Genomic DNA, 17,115 nt, shown 5'->3' with positions numbered 1-17,115 from the left:
AGGGATTTTCTTTCTCTCTGTAGAGATCATGGTTCCAGCTACTTCTCTACCATGCTAGTGCACCCTGGGGTGCATGGACTTGAGAACTGCTGGGACCTCCCTTGGGGCTGGGCAAGTTATGAGTTGTGTGTGTGCCCTTGAACAGAAGACAGACAGACAGACAGACACAGAGAGAGAGAGAGAGAGAGAGAGAGAGAGAGAGAGAGAGAGAGAGAGAGATCCATACTTCAGAGTAGAGAATGACAGCAAACCCTGGGCCTTCAGTTAAGCTTCCTCAGTCCCCTGTGCCCATGGTTGGTGTTTGGGGACCCATTTTAGAGTGGTAACATAAGTGAGCAAGACCAGCTTAAGGGTGACAGAGAGACGGGCAAAGACAGGTAGTGGCTGGAGCTTGGAGGTGTTGATGGGACTGTGGGAAGGCTCAAATGGGACCGTAATCACAAAGTAAGCAGGACAATGCACAGCTGAGAGCCAGGCCCACTCACAGCAGCATTTACACTCCCCAAGCCCAGCTCTGGCTTGCTCACTGTAGGCCTTGACTCTAGGAAGCCCAGGATTGTGGGGGGTGGGGTGGCAACTGTTAGTAGGCATGAGTGGAGACAGTCATTCCAGGCCATGGCCATGTTCTCCCTCGAGCTGGATGCTCTGGGGCATCCAGTGTACATGTGGGTGTATAGAGCTCTTGGTCAGGTGTCCCCAAAGCTAGCATAGAACATCCAGCCTCTTGACTGTGTCCTCAGCACCACTGATCTGGATGACGCATGAGAATCAGGCCACTCAACTGGATGGGCCAGAGCTTAAGCTAGACAAGCTCTTAGCTTCCCCTGCTCGGGGCTTAATCCATTCCTCACGATTCCCCTGGTGTGGCTTCCTGTGGGCTCAGAAAGACCATAGCATCACAGGGCAGCCTGAACATTGCTGCTGACATTGAATCCTCATGATTTCATTTCTTTCTGGGGACAGCCCTGAAGAGAGGGCTTCTGGTCCTCCCCTCCCCTGCCCCTTACAGGAGAGAAAGCCAGGTCCCAAGGTCAGACACCCAAGGTTATGCGATTTGGCCAAGCTCAGGCCGGTTCAAAAGCAACCTCTGCCCATTTGAGGGCTGCTGAGGGTGTGATAGAGAATGTCTAACACCTACAGACAGATGCACAGTGCTGCTGAAATACATCATGCCTTAGCAAGAAGTCTAACGAACACGGGTTTTATTGTCTTAGCCGGAAGGCATACCAATTATATGCAAATGCAAATGATGTAATTAGCTTCTGTTCTAGCTCTCTTCTCTGAAGGGATTTCCAGTTCTTCTGAGTGCTGAAGGAAATAACAATTGTGTTTTGGCAAAAAGCACTCATTGCCTATTTCGAGTCTTCACCCCTAATACATGCTTTCTTTCCTTCCTCCCTCCCTCCTTCTCTTTCCTCCTCTCAAAAACATTAAAATTAAGATTAAAATATTTAAAAAATGTCTAGGGGCTAGGCAGATGGCTCAGTCAGTAAAGAGAGGACCAGAGTTGGATCCCCAGAGTCATGTAAACGGCCAGGCACAGTGGCTCAGTCACACCAGCAAGGAAAGGGAGAGGGAGAGGAGGCTTTCTAGGGTTCAGCTGGCCAGCCTGCCCAGCCTACTAGGTGAGCTCTCCGTTTAGTGAGGAAACCCTGCCTCAAAAGTAAGGTGGGAAATAGAAGAGAAAGATGGCTAACATCAACCCCAGGTTTCCACAGAATGGCATACAAATACACACACAAAAGCTTAAGTCAAGTAAATCCCTCCAGGTTTCAGTACTAAGAAGCCTAAGCAGCTTGCATGGAGGCCTATATGTCTGTCTGTCTGCCTGTCTGTCTCTGTCTCTCTGTCTGTCTCTCTGTCTCTCTGTCTCTCTCTCTCTCTCTCTCTCTCTCTCTCTCTCTCTCTCTCTCTCTCTCTCTCTCTCTCTCAGAATCTTCTAGTGATGCCTGTATGGAGTGTGTGTAGGGGGAGGGTGCTATTGTCTAAAACAAAGCAGTCGCCTGTGACTCAGCCATAGCCTCACATCCAGTGGAACAGCCACACTCTGCACAGTCACATGAGGGACACACACACTCAGGGGCACCACGCTCCCATGCCGCTGGCTTCCTCGGCTGGCTCTCCAACAGGCAGACCAAGCTGCCTTTTTCTCGTGCTTTTCTGGTCATCTATATTCTCAGCCATGCAAGGCTGGAGGCTCAGTCAGAGCAGCTATACATCTTAAATGCATTTTCTCTTATCGCTCATGTATTAATTGACAGTCCTATTTTTAGTTTCCTTGGGTAATGATTTAAAGGCCCAGCATTTCATTCTGGGGCCTGGCCAGTGCAGTGTGAAGTTATTCAGATCACAGCTCATGGGGGAATCGCGGCGTGCAAGCTGGCCAGCCTGTTGCGATGGGCAGATGGACCTTCGCCCAGGGCAGAGGAAGTCTCAAGGGAGATTTTAATTCCTTAATACTGAAACAAGCACAATTTTTATTGTCTTAATCAGTGGTTTAAAAAAAAAAACCCAATTAAACGGCCAAGTTTCATTTTTATTTTAGCTTGGCATAAGAGAATTTTAAGAAATCACAACTGCTTTTCACACACATTACTACTGAATGTGATTTTGTGTGTTCCAGAAGATTCTGCCAGCAGTCCTGCAGCTAGGGAATTGTATCACCATTAACTAAAGCATTTCTATCACCACCTCTGGGTGATTCTCCCTGGACTTGGCCTTCGTTGTGTCCGTGTCTCCTACACAGAAATGCCCACTTGTCACTGCTGCCTTCTAGCGGAGGCTGCGTTCCTTCAGTGCCGGGCACGTGAGGCATCGGGTGTACTGAGTAACAAGAGCAACCTCTACAGACATAACGGCACGGTTGATAGCTTTTGGGAACGCACAGTTGATTTTCCACTTAAGAATCCTTGTGTATTTTTAAATTTAATCTCTAAGCCACATCTATTGGTTTTTTAAAAAGTTTCTAAGTTTCTGGGGCTATAAAGTAGTCCCCAGCACCATGAGTAATATCTGAAAGAGACACAGAAAAATTTTCCCGATTAAACCAAATATTCTCTCTTCTCTCTCTCTCTCTCTCTGTGTGTGTGTGTGTGTGTGTGTGTGTGTGTGAAAGAGAGAGAGAGACAGAGAGAGACAGAAAGAGACAGAGAGAGACAGAGAGAGACAGAGAGAGAAAGAGCAGATAGATGCATATGTAGATAAAGATACTATTTACAATAAAAACATTGTATTGTAGGTATAGAAGCAGGGAACGAAGTGGGACCATACTAGAGTCTTGGGGGCAGATGTTATGCATGGCTATCAAGATCAACTTTAGAATATACCTGGAGTTACCAAAAGATGGATAATGAAAACCAACCAGTAGTTAAGAAACAGACAGAAGCTAGGTATGATGGTACATGCCTTTAATCCTAGCAGAAGCAGGTGGATTTCTGAGTTCAAGGCCTAGTCCAAGACTACCAGGACTACACAGAGAAAACTGGTTTTGAGAAGAAGAAAGAGGGGGTGGGGAGCTGGAGAAATACCTCAAAACAGGGCCTGAGTTCAATCCCCAGAACCCACATTAAAACAAAAGCTGTACATGGAGTTGACGTCTGTAATATCAGCAATGGGGAAGCAGGCAGGTAGATGGCTAGGTCTCCCTGGCTAGCATGCTTGGTAAGTTCCAGACCAGTAAGAAAACCCTGTCTCTTAAATTGAAAAAAAAAAGTGGAGAAAGCTTGAAGAATGACACCCAAGTCTATCCTCCTTCTCTAGACCGTGTGCATACACAGACACAAGTACACCTCTACACACACATACACCCACACACAAGTATTTGAATATATACCTAACCTATGAAGTTATATAGAGGGTAAATGATAAAATTAGAATGTGTCCAACATTGTTATTAAGAAAATGAAAACTAAAGCTAACATGGAGTGCCATTAGAATGAAAAAGTTACAAATTCAGACAATTCCCCGGGCCAGGATGGAGAGAGCCAGGAGCCTCACATACATCTTAGGTGAGATGTCCAAACTGGTACCACCGATTGGGAAAACCACTGTGAAACTTTTTGACCAGTTGAATACACATTAACACATGTGACTCAGCAGACCCACACCTATGTTTCTACCCAAGAGAGACAGGACTCGTGCTCTCAAACACTCGTGGCAGCATTTTTTATAATAACTCCCCAAACTAGAGAGAACAGAGATGGGCAAGCAACCTGAAGGCACAGATGCCTTCAGAGACACTGTTTGAGTTCAGGAAACAGCACCCAGAAGTACAGCGCTTTGGTGTGCTGTGTGCTTTTGAATTGAAGACATTGGAAGGTGTGGATGCTGCCTCAGAAGCAAGGACTCTCTAACCTTCTTTTGTCCCCACCCCAGGCACCCAGGGAGGGGCTGTCTCTGAAGTTCCCTCACCAGAGGGAGGAAAGTTCTTGCAAAAGAAATGTCATTCTCTTAAGCCCCCGTTCCTAGGAATCTCATCAAAGAGCAGGAAAGATTAGCCACTGGCAAAGAGACTCAAAGTCCCCAGCCCAGACAGACTTTGATCTGTTCTTCTGAGGGAGTCTCTGGGAGGTCACCCAAAGACTTTATCTCAGTCAGAAGTTAACTTTGTTCAAGGTACAATTCTGTCCCTCACCATGCTCTAACCTGCCTCCCCCAGGAGAGGAACTTTGTCCCAGGCCATTGTGTGCTCTTTGGGCTGTATCATTTCTCCTAAAATCGTTTACTAACCCTCCAAAATGCCCAACACCCGACTCCCAGCTCCATTTCCCTGGAGGAAGAGAGACTTTTAACTTGCACTTTCTTGCCCTCCTTTTGAGTTTCTAACTTGCATCACTTCCATGAGGATGTGCATGTCGATGGAACCCATTTGCCTCCCTCTCCCGTTGCAATGCTTCCGATCAGTGGAGGGCACTTTCCCCTTGACCCTACGACTCATGACCCCAAGTCGAGGAAGAGCAAGAGAGATGGTAGAGTTGGAAACTACCCTAACATGGACAGCACCTGTGTTCCAACACACAAAGAAAAGGTTCACAGAGATAGAGGCTCATGGCTTCTAAGAGCAGTAGCAGAGACCAGTTGGGGACCACATGGAGAGAGGCCACAGCTGAATAGTGCCACTGAAGTAAACAATAAGGATTCACTCTGCAGTGACTTTAGAGTTCTTGAATTATATGTTTGTTAGTTGCTTTAGTTGTTGTGGGCCTATAACAAATACCTGACAAGAAGCAACTTAAAGAGGGAAGGGTTTATTCTGGCTACAGTTCCTGAGGATGGTACCCATGGTCCACCATGACAGGGAAGGGAGTTGTAGCAATAGGAGCAGGAGGCAGCTGATTGCACACATCCAAAATCAGGTATAAAAGCAGCAAACAGGAAGTGGGCTTTGGTGGGCTAAACTCAAAACCTGCCCTCAGTGACTCATGTCCTCCAGTCAAGCTCCTCTGTCTAAAGGATTCACAACCATCCCAAATGATCCCTCCTGCTGGGGACCAAGTATTCAAACATTTCACATTTAGACCACAACACTTGACTCCAAATGTCCACTTTTCAGAGGGCATTTATGAGACAAAGAGGAAGAAGAAGAAGAAGAAGAAGAAGAAGAAGAAGAAGAAGAAGAAGAAGAAGAAGAAGAAGAAGAAGAAGAAGAAAGAACTTACTTTGTATGACTTTAAGCTATTATAAGCATGCTGAAACAGAAGAAACCAAGTCTGAAGAGTTAAAGGAAAATATGGAAACAATATCTCATGAAAAATGAATATCAATAAGGAGACAAATTATAAAGGCATGGTGGTGCACCCCTTTAATCCCAACACTGAAGAGGCAGAGGCAGGCAGATCTCTGTAAGCTCAAGGGCAACCTGGTCTACATGGTGAATTCTAAGACAGCCAGGGTGATACATTGAGACCCTGTCTCAAAAGTAAAGAGAATAAAATTATAAAACAGAAGACCAAATGGACATTTAGGAAGTAAGCAGAACCAGATAAATCATCAAAGCTTCAACCTTAAATGCAAAACTCCTCTAGAGGGAGAAGCTGAGTTGGCAGAAGAAACAGAATGAACTTGAAGGTAGGTCAACAGATATTTTCTAGTCTGAGAAGCATAAAGAAGCAAGAATGGACAAAAGATGCTTATACAACTCTATGAATAGCCAGCTTCCCCTTGCTATGACGCATTACCAGAGAGTCAAGTTAGAGCATGGGAGATTTATTCTGGTAAATGGTTTCAAAGTTGTCAGTGACGTTTGGTGGGCCTCTTGCACACAGTGTCCAGGAAGCAGAAATATAAAGGAAGGAGTTGGGGTCACAATTGCCCTTTCCAGGGCACTTCCCTATGAGTTCCTTGCAATAGGTCCCACCTTCTAAAGGTCCCACCAGGTTCAGAGCCCACTAGGCTGGGGACTAGGTCTTCAGCATAAGATCGTTGGAGAATATTCAAGATACAAACATAGCGATCCTAATTGCTGGACTGAAAGCTCTAGGGCTCGGGAGGACACGAGTCACAGAAAGAAGGTTAAAGAGAGTTCGTCCAGGTTTTGCTGTCTCATTTCACACTTGGGGAAAACAAAGATTCAGACGGGTAGCAGCAACCAACCAATGCTTGCATAACAACTGGACACAGAATCTTTAACTGTTCTGTGACCTGAGGCCCTCCCTACTTTACTGCAGAACATTCTGAATCCCAGGGAAGCCCCCCAAGGCCTGGGAACAACCAGCATAGTGGGCCACTCTGTACTGAACAAATCGGGACCAGTCTTGGAGTTACCAGGATTCTAATATGAGTGGGACGCAGCACTCAGAAAAGCTCCTGGCTTTGTGGAACGCAATGCTCTGAGCTCCGGCAGCTGCCATGTTGCTTTGAGTCCTTTTCTATTCAGTCTCTTGGGATGAAGGATCTTTCCTTTTAATGAAATCTGCATTTCATCCCCAAGGTGAAAACAAGTGTCCTTGGCTCTTCTGAGAAAAATGAGAAGTGCTTTCTTTTGTGTAATGAATGCTGGGAACATGCAAAAACAGAGGTTGTTCTTAATTGACTGCAGATATGGAGAAACAGATCATAACCCCTAAAGATACATAAAGCAGGAGGTGGGGGAAGGAGGTGAGGGAAGGAGGGAGGGAGGAGGGGAAGGAGAGAGGAAGGGAGGGGGAGAAGGAGAGAAGGAGGGAGGGGAGAGAGAGAGAGAGAGAGAGAGAGAGAGAGAGAGAGAGAGAAGAGAAGAGAAGAGAAGAGAAGAGAAGAGAAGAGAAGAGAAGAGAAGAGAAGAGAAGAGAGGAGTTTCTCATGCAACTGAAAGCCACAAAAGGAAACTTCACTCAAGGACAAGGTCATTTGTGGCAACCAGCAGATGTCAGTGGCATGGTTGATTCAAGGAATTAGAGGCGGGATGCACAGCCTGTAACATTAGCCATGTGACTATGAGCCTGGTCCTCTGGCAACCAACAGGAGGTCACTAGTCAGTGCTTGGACAGTAGGGAAGAGACTTGTCCCTCTTGACTTAGAAGATGTAAGGAGATACAGCCCTGGGAAACACGAAAGGCTCACCCCCTTCCTCTAGGTCCTCACTTTAGTTCATTCACTTATAGACCTTACTGCAAACAAGCAGGAGAGCCTCAGAGGTGCCTACCACCTTTACCTATGTTCAGGTGGTCTCTTTGCCCCTGTTGCCACTGTGCTCTAGAGAGGTGGGAAAACTGAGGACAGAGCTGGGCACTCAAATGGGCATGGGGAAGTAGACTGTCAGATATTCCCACCACTGCTCCCATGACCTCCTCTTCCTACCCTCCCAGGCCTTCTCTCTTTGGATTCCTTAATCAACCCATTCATTTCCTGTTTATCCCTGGCAGCCAAGGCCTTGCCTTCCTCTCTCTCCAGACCTTCCAGAACATTACAAACACACAATTACCCCCCTCTTCCTTGCCTTTGATCATAACATTCTCCTTATCCAGGGAGACCGACCCTTCATGCCATCAGAGCAGCTCTATGAATCAGGTTCAATCCTGCTTATATGACACACCCTCCAACCTGGATGACCCTCTCCCACCTCCTCACCCTCAAAGGATGTGTTCTGTACCTCAGTAATTTGGGAGTTTCATTCTGCCTCAAGGTAGATATTTGTGGTCATGGGACTCTTGCCTGATGCACAGGTCACCCCAGGGATGGGGTGGGGCCTTAGAGGATGCTGTGGGAACCATCCTGGGAAGAACAATGAACCATCTCTAGCAAGCTCTCAGATATCTACCACTCCTGTTTTGTCTCACTTTAGCTAATAAAAGGTACTCTTCTCAGATTGTCACTGCCACATGGGCCCCATTGGGTTATTTCTCTGTGTATATATGTACATGTGTATGCTGGTGTATATGTGGAAGCTACACGAGAACCTTTGAGTATCGTTTTTTGGGTGCCATCCACTTGGGGTTTTGGGACAGTCTCCCACTGGCCTGGAGCTCACCAAGTAGACTTGGCTGCCCTGCCAATGGGCTCCAGGTCTCCATCTGTCTCCACATCCTCAGTCCCTGCATTCAAAGTACAGGCAGGACTCTGGCCTTTTCCATGTGGGTTCAGGGGTCACATTCAGGCCCACATGCGTAGGGGACAGGCACATTACCAACTGAGCCATCTGCCCAGCCCCCTGGCGATCTCTTTTAAATGCATGTTCCAATTCAGTAGGTCTGGCAGAGACACAGATGTAGGTTTTAACTAAGCTGTGGCCACCAGTGCTTCAGATCCTCAATGGCTAAGCCAACAATGATGGCCCTCCCACTCTCCCTTCTGCAGGGACAGAGCTCAGCCTGTAGTACCCTCCCACTTTGATTTTTTATTTTTTTGCAAGCCCATGGGTCAGAAGACCCTGGGAATCACATCTCAGGTGCAGAGGTCAGAGGGATAGTGATGAAAGCCAATAGTGTGTGGTAGAACGGAAGATGCGGGAAAGGGCACCACACCAGAATGCAGCATGCTCTCAGAAGCCAAGTTCTCTGATGGGAAGGTATTGTTTGCATAGGCAGGTCTTAGGTTTAAGACAGAATGAGAGGTAAGAGTGCCACCTCCTTTTCTGCTTTCCCTACTGAGGGTCTCAAGGCAGAGATGGGCCAGTGCACTCTAACTCAGCCTTGTGAGGGCATCAGCTGTCTCCGGTCATGGGCTGTGATCGTAGGGACCTGCCCTTCTTGCATGTGCCATGGCAATTGCTTGATTCATGGGTACAGCGCCACCCTTCCAGTGCTCTCCCTGTTCTTGTCAAACACCCCATCCGCCCATGGCTGGGCCACACTGGTGGACAAGCCTACTCTCTAGCTGGTTGGCCTTCCTGCCCTGTGCTATACTGTACCACGGACATGCAGACCCCTCTGCTCAGCTCAGAATCGAAAATGGCTGCTTTTCTTGTTTCTAGTAGTTTTTATGAAAAGACATTCCAATTGCTTCAGAACCTCCAGACATTTTTTTTCCTCCTTTGTGTGTGAAACATGCAAGATTTCCCATGTTTGTAGGTTGTGCTATGTGTGCATATGTGTGGAGGCTGAAGTTGACATGGACACTTCTTCAAACACTCTCCATTGAATCTATTTCAGTCACTATTCATTGACTTGCCACTCTGCTACTGTGGTCAGCTGCTTTGCCCCAGGACCCCTGTCTCTTCCTCCCTAGTGCTAGCATTACAGCTGGCACTGCGGTCCTCATGCTCATGTGACAAGTGCTTTCTCCACCGTTCCATCTCCCCACCCTGCTCCCCAGACATTCTGATGTGTGGCATTCGGTCACCTGGAAGCTACCTGGAGTCTAATACCATTGACTAAGCCTATACGTGTTTGTAACTCTCTCTCTCTCTCTCTCTCTCTCTGTGTGTGTGTGTGTGTCTGTGTGTGTGCGTGTGTGTATGTGTGTGCCTCTCTTTCTCTCTGTGTGTCTGTGTATTTCTCTCTCTGTCTCTCTGTCTCTCTCTCTATGTGTGTGTGTTTGTGTGTGTGCCTGTGCCTCTCTTTCTCTCTGTGTGTCTGTGTATTTCTCTCTCTGTCTCTCTCTGTCTCTCTCTGTCTCTGTCTCTGTCTCTCTCTGTGTGTGTGTGTGCATTTGTGTGTGTGTGTGCCTGTACCTCTCTTTCTCTCTGTGTGTCTGTGTATTTCTCTCTCTGTCTCTCTGTCTCTCTCTCTATGTGTGTGTGTTTGTGTGTGTGCCTGTGCCTCTCTTTCTCTCTGTGTGTCTGTGTATTTCTGTCTCTCTGTCTCTCTCTGTCTCTCTCTGTCTCTGTCTCTGTCTCTCTCTCTGTGTGTGTGTGCATTTGTGTGTGTGTGCCTGTACCTCTCTTTCTCTCTGTGTGTCTGTGTATTTCTGTCTCTCTGTCTCTCTGTCTCTGTCTATCTCTCTCTCTCTGTCTCTCTCTCTGTCTCTCTCTCTCTCTCTCTCTCTGTGTATGTGTATTTGTATGTGTACCTGTGTATTTCTCTCTCTTTCTCTCTCTGTGTCAGTGTGGTGTGTGTGTGTAAGACACACATAGCACAGAATTCATTAGAACTGGATCTGAAAGAAAATGAAGTAGTCTCTAAGTTCAGAAAGAGAAAGAAGATATCAGGTAATGTCCCTGGTACAAGGTACCGGAACCACTAGAGGGCAGACAGCTACCTCCACCTCTCTCCTGTCTGGCTGGACCTTTCCCCTAAGACAAGAGAAGTCAGCCTCCTAGAATTCAGACCCCAGTTTCCTGTGGATCCCATGGGTCCCAAGTTGAACTTCTGTTCTAGAAAGCTGATCCCATGCTATTAAAACGTTTAAGTGAACACTGATTAAATATACATATGCATATATATGTATTACAAAAAATGACATAAATAAAAATCTAGCACTTAAGCCTAAATTCTTTTGGTGGGTAGAGATGGGGCTTGGATCAAACTTAGTATTATGTTCAATAACAGAAGGGTGAGGAAGTTTGAATTATAGGTGCCACCCCCCTCTTTCGTGGTGAGCTTCCTTAGAGCTAATGTGTCTGCTTCTCTTCATAAGCGCCTCAGACTGTGATCAGGATTAGGGTCATCTGTTTCGAAAATGCTTGTCAGTGATTGGATGTGCCTGCACCTCTGAGGTCAGAGTTGGCTCTGGGACGAGACATATTTCTAGCTAGCCCTGCTGCTGCTCCACCTGGCCTGAGCTGAGGGGTCTCTGGCCTGCTTTCCCAGAGATGGAGGAGCATGTGGTTTCCATGCAGTGCACCAGGTATACTGGGCACTTGGGGAATGTCGGTGACTAATGATGAACATTAGAGCATTAGAGCATTTGCAGTAAGCAGAGTAGTCATATCTATTTCTTAATTTTATTAGAGGAATGGATTTCCCCAGGCAGGCCTTGAAGGTCAGATGGGCCCACTGTGCCTCTGCTGGACACTTCCTTACATCTGTGGTGTTCACAGGTGCGGCTGGGCTGAGGCCATCTGTCTGGGCCTGAGGTCACTGGGCTCGGGAGGAAGGCCCCTCTCCACCTCATGGTTGCCTGCTCATAGGATCTATTCAGATACAAAAGAGAGACATATATGGAGGAGGTCAGTGGGAGCTCCTTCAGGAGGGTGAGGGGTAGGGGGAAGACTTGGCAGGGCTGCACACTTCCTGTGCCTCCTGTCACATTCTCAGGAGAGCAGTAAGCCTGGCACAGTTCCCACTGGACAGAGAAAAGCTTTTCTCAGTGGAATCTGCAAAAGAAGGAAGGCCTGCCAGGCTTCCTGGGTCACATCAGAGAAGGGAAAGGGAAGGATTGTAACAAAAGTGGGCTTATCCCTTCCTTTAGGTGACCTAGAAGTCTCCTGAGGCAGGTGTCACCCTAACGTGGGTTTTTAAAGTTATATTCTTCCCATTATATCATACACATACATAAAAACAACACCAGAAAGGGAGGGGGAGGGGAGGGAAGAGAAGGGAGTAGAGTGGAGGGAGAGAGGTGATGAGAGAGAGGTGGAGAGGGAGGGAGGGAGGGAGGGAGGGAGGGGGAGAGAGAGAGACAGAGAGAGAGAGAGAGAGAGAGAGACAGACAGACAGACAGAGAGAGAGAGAGACAGAGAGAGACAGAGAGAGACTGACTCTTAAAACTGAGACATTGTTTTGAAGTCAGCAAGATGGGAGATAGGAAGGGAGAGATCCAGCCAGAAGGCACTCTTCTCCTGAAGAACTGGTCCTGGCAGAGGCCTGTGGCCAAGGAAGAGCTGCACCTGGTGAACCAGGCTGGGTCTGCCTGCAAGTCAGGAACAGGGGTCTGTCCAGCACAGAAACCTTATGCCTGGCAGATCTGAGCCAACCTTGTCCGTCTTCCTGCCCAGAACCCATTTTAGTGCCAAGGGGTAGCTAGTAGGGCCTGAAGGAAGAGCCAGTCTCCTAGGCTGGGTGGGGTTCAGGAAGAAAAAAAGTCTGTCTCATGATAGTTTCCTATGGCTGCCAAAAGGTTTTATGAATGAAGTTTCTGCCATCTTGTGGCCAAGACTGATAATGCCTGAATCCCAGCCCTGCTGCCTTCCCCCAGCTCCCAAGCACTGCCCAGTGTTCCCTAGGTGGAATGGATAGCCTCTGAGGAAAGGAGGATTCAGAGAGACCTCTACCTACATTCCAGCCTCAAAGAGCTTTTGGAAGGTCCCAAGTGTGGGCTTACCACTCATTCATACAAGGAACATCATTTGTGAAAAAGAGGGTATGGGCAGGCTGCACAGGAGGAGCCAGGCTCCACCCACCAGCCCTAGAGCCAGAGGAGGCAAAAGACAGACACTGGGTGACCTGGGGAGGGGAGGAGGAAGCAGAGGACTTGCTTACCACCTTGGCCCCAGTGTAGCAGTATAGTTGAAGCCAAAATAAGAGTCCCCTTCCGAGCGTGAGACCCACACACATATACAGGTTCAAGGGAGGGCAACGCTCTCTAAGCAGATGCCCCTGCAGTGAGAATGCTCTCTGAGGGCAGAAGTGTGTGCACTTCTGGGCAGAGACCAAGAAGTTGTGGATGCCACTCACTGAGACCTTTGACTCAAGTGTGTAGACCCAGCCACACAGAGCTCTGATCTACTTTGCTTGTCCTGGACCAAGAATGTCAAACTCTGAACCTGACTTTTTCTTTCTACAAGCTCTCGGCCACCTGAAGCAGGTCGTAGCTTTATGGCATGGGGCTGCTCTTGACTGGAACAGTCCATCCTCACCACCACCCTGTGTCCCAGAGCCAGCTGCAGTTCAGATGCTGTCGAGGATTCAGTGAGCTATGTTACTACTGCACTCTCAGGACATGCCCTGGAGCTTGCCCTGACTGATGGAACCTGGCCAGCAGATGCCAGCCCAAGTCCTCATCCTCCTGAGGCTCCCTTTCTCTGAAAGCTCTGGTACCAGATGGTGAACTAGCTGGGGTTCCACCAAGGAGCAGAGAACTTTCAAGGTGTTCCAGAGACGAAGTTTTCAGAGAGAATGCCTTCAAAGGGCAGTTAGAGTGAAGGCCTAGAAAAGCACTAGACTCTGACAATAGAGTCATGACTGAACCACAAAAACTTATTGCCACAAGGCCTCAATTCCCCGCAGCCCAGAAACAAAAGACCCCCCAGAGGTCACCAGGAGGAACTGTGGCAGTGTCTTGTGGGCGCCTGTATCCTTCCTCATGACTTGACCTTGCAAATCTCAGCCCTCCTTTGTGTCAGCCACCAGATTCCACTTTGGTCTCTCCAATGAGTGGGGCAGAAAATGGGTGAGGGCTCATCTCAACAGTAGCCCAGCCACACCCTCATCAGTGCGCAGGCTCGCGGCTCTGAACTCAGCACTCAGACCGGGTTCCTAATGCCTTATGACTGAACACTTTGGGGCGACTGGCAACAAGATAGAATAGGAACACAGCTGAAATCCAAAAGGGAAAAAGGCAAGGCTGCACTCCACAGGGAGCCATGTCTGTTTCCTAATCTGTCTCCTGCCCCAAATAGCTCCGCTCTCCTTCCCCGATTTGTGTTGATGTGTTTCTTGCCTGTGGAAGCAGATGCCACCAAGACTTAAACTGGGTCACAGAGGACTATGACGGGCTGACACAGGCCCACAGGCCGTGTCCTCCTCTGACTTGAATGTCCAGGTTCCTAGCCTAGAGCTCAGAGCACAGACTCCAGGAACCACAGAACGCAAGCCTCTACCCGCAGTGGGAGTGGGCGGGGCTTATCCCTCAGCTTGGCACAGAGCCCCTGGCTTGCCTGACTTTCTGGTCCTCTTTCCTCGTGGACAACTAGAGAACTACAGGGCCCTGCTGCTACCCTGGAGGAGGTTTGGAGCTGCCTTCCAAAAGCAGGGCTTCTGTCAGTTATGTGACACTAGAGGGAACATGAATTATACAAACAAACCCTTGACTCCTAGGTTCTAAAGCAGGAAGTCAGGGCACTCGCTGCCATGCCTGACAGCCTGAGTTCAATCATCAGAATTTCCACAGTAGGAAGAAAACACTGACTTTCACAACTTGTGTGTGAGTGCGTATGTGCGTGCACGCGCGCGCGCGATACACACGCACACACACACATGCACACAAATAAATAAGTTAATAAATTAATAAAAAAGAATGATTTAAACTCTGATGCACATTTCATTTAAAGACCCAGCCCACCCAGGCAGACTGAGAAGTACCCATCTAGAATGATCTACCCGGAAGGGGTAGAGCCAGCCCATGACCTAAGCCATGCGTCCCCTGCTGGCCACGCTCCCTCCTCAGGAGTCCCATGTACAGCGTTGGGTCCTGAGGTTTCTCCCTCTCTCTCCGCAGGTTCTTTCAAAGCATGGCTTTGGCCCCATCACCACCGACATCCGAGAGGGACAAGTGTTCTACTACGCCGAAGATTACCACCAGCAATACCTGAGCAAGAACCCAGACGGCTACTGTGGCCTTGGGGGCACTGGGGTTTCCTGTCCCACGGCCATTAAAAAGTAATTTCTCTCCACGAAGCTGGCCCTGGAGGTTCCATCAACACCATGATTGCTGGATGGAGCAGCACTGCTGTGATTCCCATCTGTCACTTTATGAAGAGCACACACCACACGGGCATTTACATGAATCTGGTTGTTATCCGGGTCTGATTTACAGAAAGTAGGATGACGAGGTGATGCGTTGTAATTTGTCTTCTGATCAGTCGGGATGGGGATAGAACATGTTTTAGTGGATCATTTGGGGTCTAAATGAAGATAACGAATATCCTGTGTCCATCTGCTGGAGCCGGAGGGATGCTAAGGGTTCTGAAACAGGGAGCTGGCTGGGAGAGCACGGAGCACTGGGACTCTAGGGCTGACATACCTCGCCCACCTCCCTGCCCTCAGGTGCCTAATTCATTAGTGTCTAGGAGCTCCACGAATCATTGCCGAAACACTTTGCTCTGCTGCCTCTAGACGCATATTAGGGGTTTCTCTCCCCCCTCCGTCCTCTCTGTGCAGAGAAAAGACATGAGTGACCTTAATGAATTCTAACATTCTGCTTACAGCTATGATAAAGCTTGTTCTAATAAAAATCTACGGTTTGGTGATAGCACCTGCCTGCCGTGAGTCTGTCTTTCCTTGCTCAGGAAGGGTATTTGGAAGTATTGCAAAGCCAAGTTAAGAGCTCGGGGGAAACAGCAACTGCACAAGCCCTCCTGGTTGTTTTTCCCCAAATGGGAAAGATGATTAAGATTTTGGCAAGTGGGCACACCCCTGGCTCTCTGTGGCTTCCATAACAAATAGTTGTTTTCAAGCTGCCTGTGATGTATCATGTCAAGGACAGTTGTACTTAGAGAAGACACCTTCAGTTCTTGCCCTTGAAGAGAAGAACATTCTCTTCAAGACAAGAAACTATAGCTATGTAAACAAATGAATAGGTAAGCCAAGGAGATGTATAAGGAAGGTGCTGGTTCTGGGGACCACAGAGCTGTGTGCAGGGTTATCTCAGCTAGGTGAGCTCACCACAGTCCCCATAAGGTGGAAAAGGGCAAGCTTAGAGTGGAATGGCTTACCGAATGAAGCAATCAGCCGGTGAGTGCATGCCAGGAACACAACACACACACACACACACACACACACACACACACACACACACACACACACACGGGTCAGAAGCATTCACCCTGTAAGTTCCAGCTAATAGAAGAAAAGGATTTCTAGGACAAAGGACCAGAAGCAGAAGTCATCATAGCAGGACTGGAAGCCGTGGGAGTTGAGTTTGCAGACCAGTATCCTATGAGGAGCTGTCCAAGGTGTGCAGAGCTGGCTCAGGGAGGATCATTGAGAAACCTGCAGCTGGGTCTTAACTGAATAGCAGCTCTGGGCAGTTCATACTCCTCCTGTTTTAACTTGGGCATGAGTGAGCAGAGCGTTATTGCCATGTGAGGGCACAGACTGGGCAGGGATTGGATGCATGTTCCTGGCTTCATTGTAGAGATGTGGAGGGAGGCAGTTTAGGGGCAGATTGGCAGCTTGGAAGGAATCCAAGAATGGGAAACTTAGGAGTGATTTGCATGCAGATGACATGGGACCATCCAAGATCATGCAGGAGAGGATGAAGGTGTTGATGTCTAAGGAGTGAAGCCTCCACTGATGTCCAGAGACATCTGGTTGAAGAAGAAGCAGATGAGCTTGGAAAGTAACACTGGAGGTTGGCTGTGAAGGAGTGATGTCCCTCAGGAAGAAGGCACAGGGTCCTCAAAACATTTCAGGGAGCACTCTTGGGGCCTTGCCCTAAGCCTTCCACAGAGGGAACTGAGGTTTTCCCTTGGGCACTCTTCTCTGGGCAAGCAAGCCTAGTCCAGGCTCTTCTGCAGGTCCAGAGTGCTGGTAGCAAGCGTAAGTCCCAGGAGGACCACTGCATTGAATCACAAAGACAAACAGGGCCTTGCTTTAGCTCCATCAAATGGAATCTGGCATATCTGACTTTTAAATCTGAGGTGTTTCCCACTCCCTGGAGACTCCATTGCATTGACCATTTCTCTAGTTCTATAAGCAAGGCACTTTAACATCTACCTTACACATGCTGACATGTCTTGATCCAGAACAGTCCCCCACCAGTTCAGTTTCCTTGACTTGACCTTCTGTCTATACACTCACTGCTCTTTGCCTTTTCCTGAGAGTGTGCTTGTCTATACAGAAATAAATATAGAGTTTACATGCCCAACCACTGTCTTTA

General features: G+C 48.2%; 1 protein-coding gene across 4 annotated transcripts in view; it reads left to right on the top strand.

Moving 5' to 3' along the window:
* The window catches only part of Msra (methionine sulfoxide reductase A), a 319,877-nt gene extending 304,391 nt beyond the window's left edge, over nt 1–15,486 (top strand). For all 4 annotated transcript variants that reach the window (NM_053307.2, XM_087585478.1, XM_087585479.1 and 1 more), the window contains exon 6: nt 14,734–15,486. In NM_053307.2, coding sequence (NP_445759.1) covers nt 14,734–14,898 — 165 coding nt within the window. In that variant the 3' untranslated portion in view covers nt 14,899–15,486. The remainder of the gene's footprint in view (nt 1–14,733) is intronic.
* Nucleotides 15,487–17,115: the final 1,629 nt, after the last annotated feature.

The sequence above is a fragment of the Rattus norvegicus genome, chromosome 15 (genome assembly GCF_021556685.1).
Source record: "Rattus norvegicus strain SHRSP/BbbUtx chromosome 15, alternate assembly SHRSP_T2T, whole genome shotgun sequence".
Taxonomy (NCBI): Eukaryota; Metazoa; Chordata; class Mammalia; order Rodentia; family Muridae; genus Rattus; species Rattus norvegicus.
Note: the sequence above shows the minus strand (reverse complement) of the source record. Positions and strands in the feature narration are given on the sequence as shown.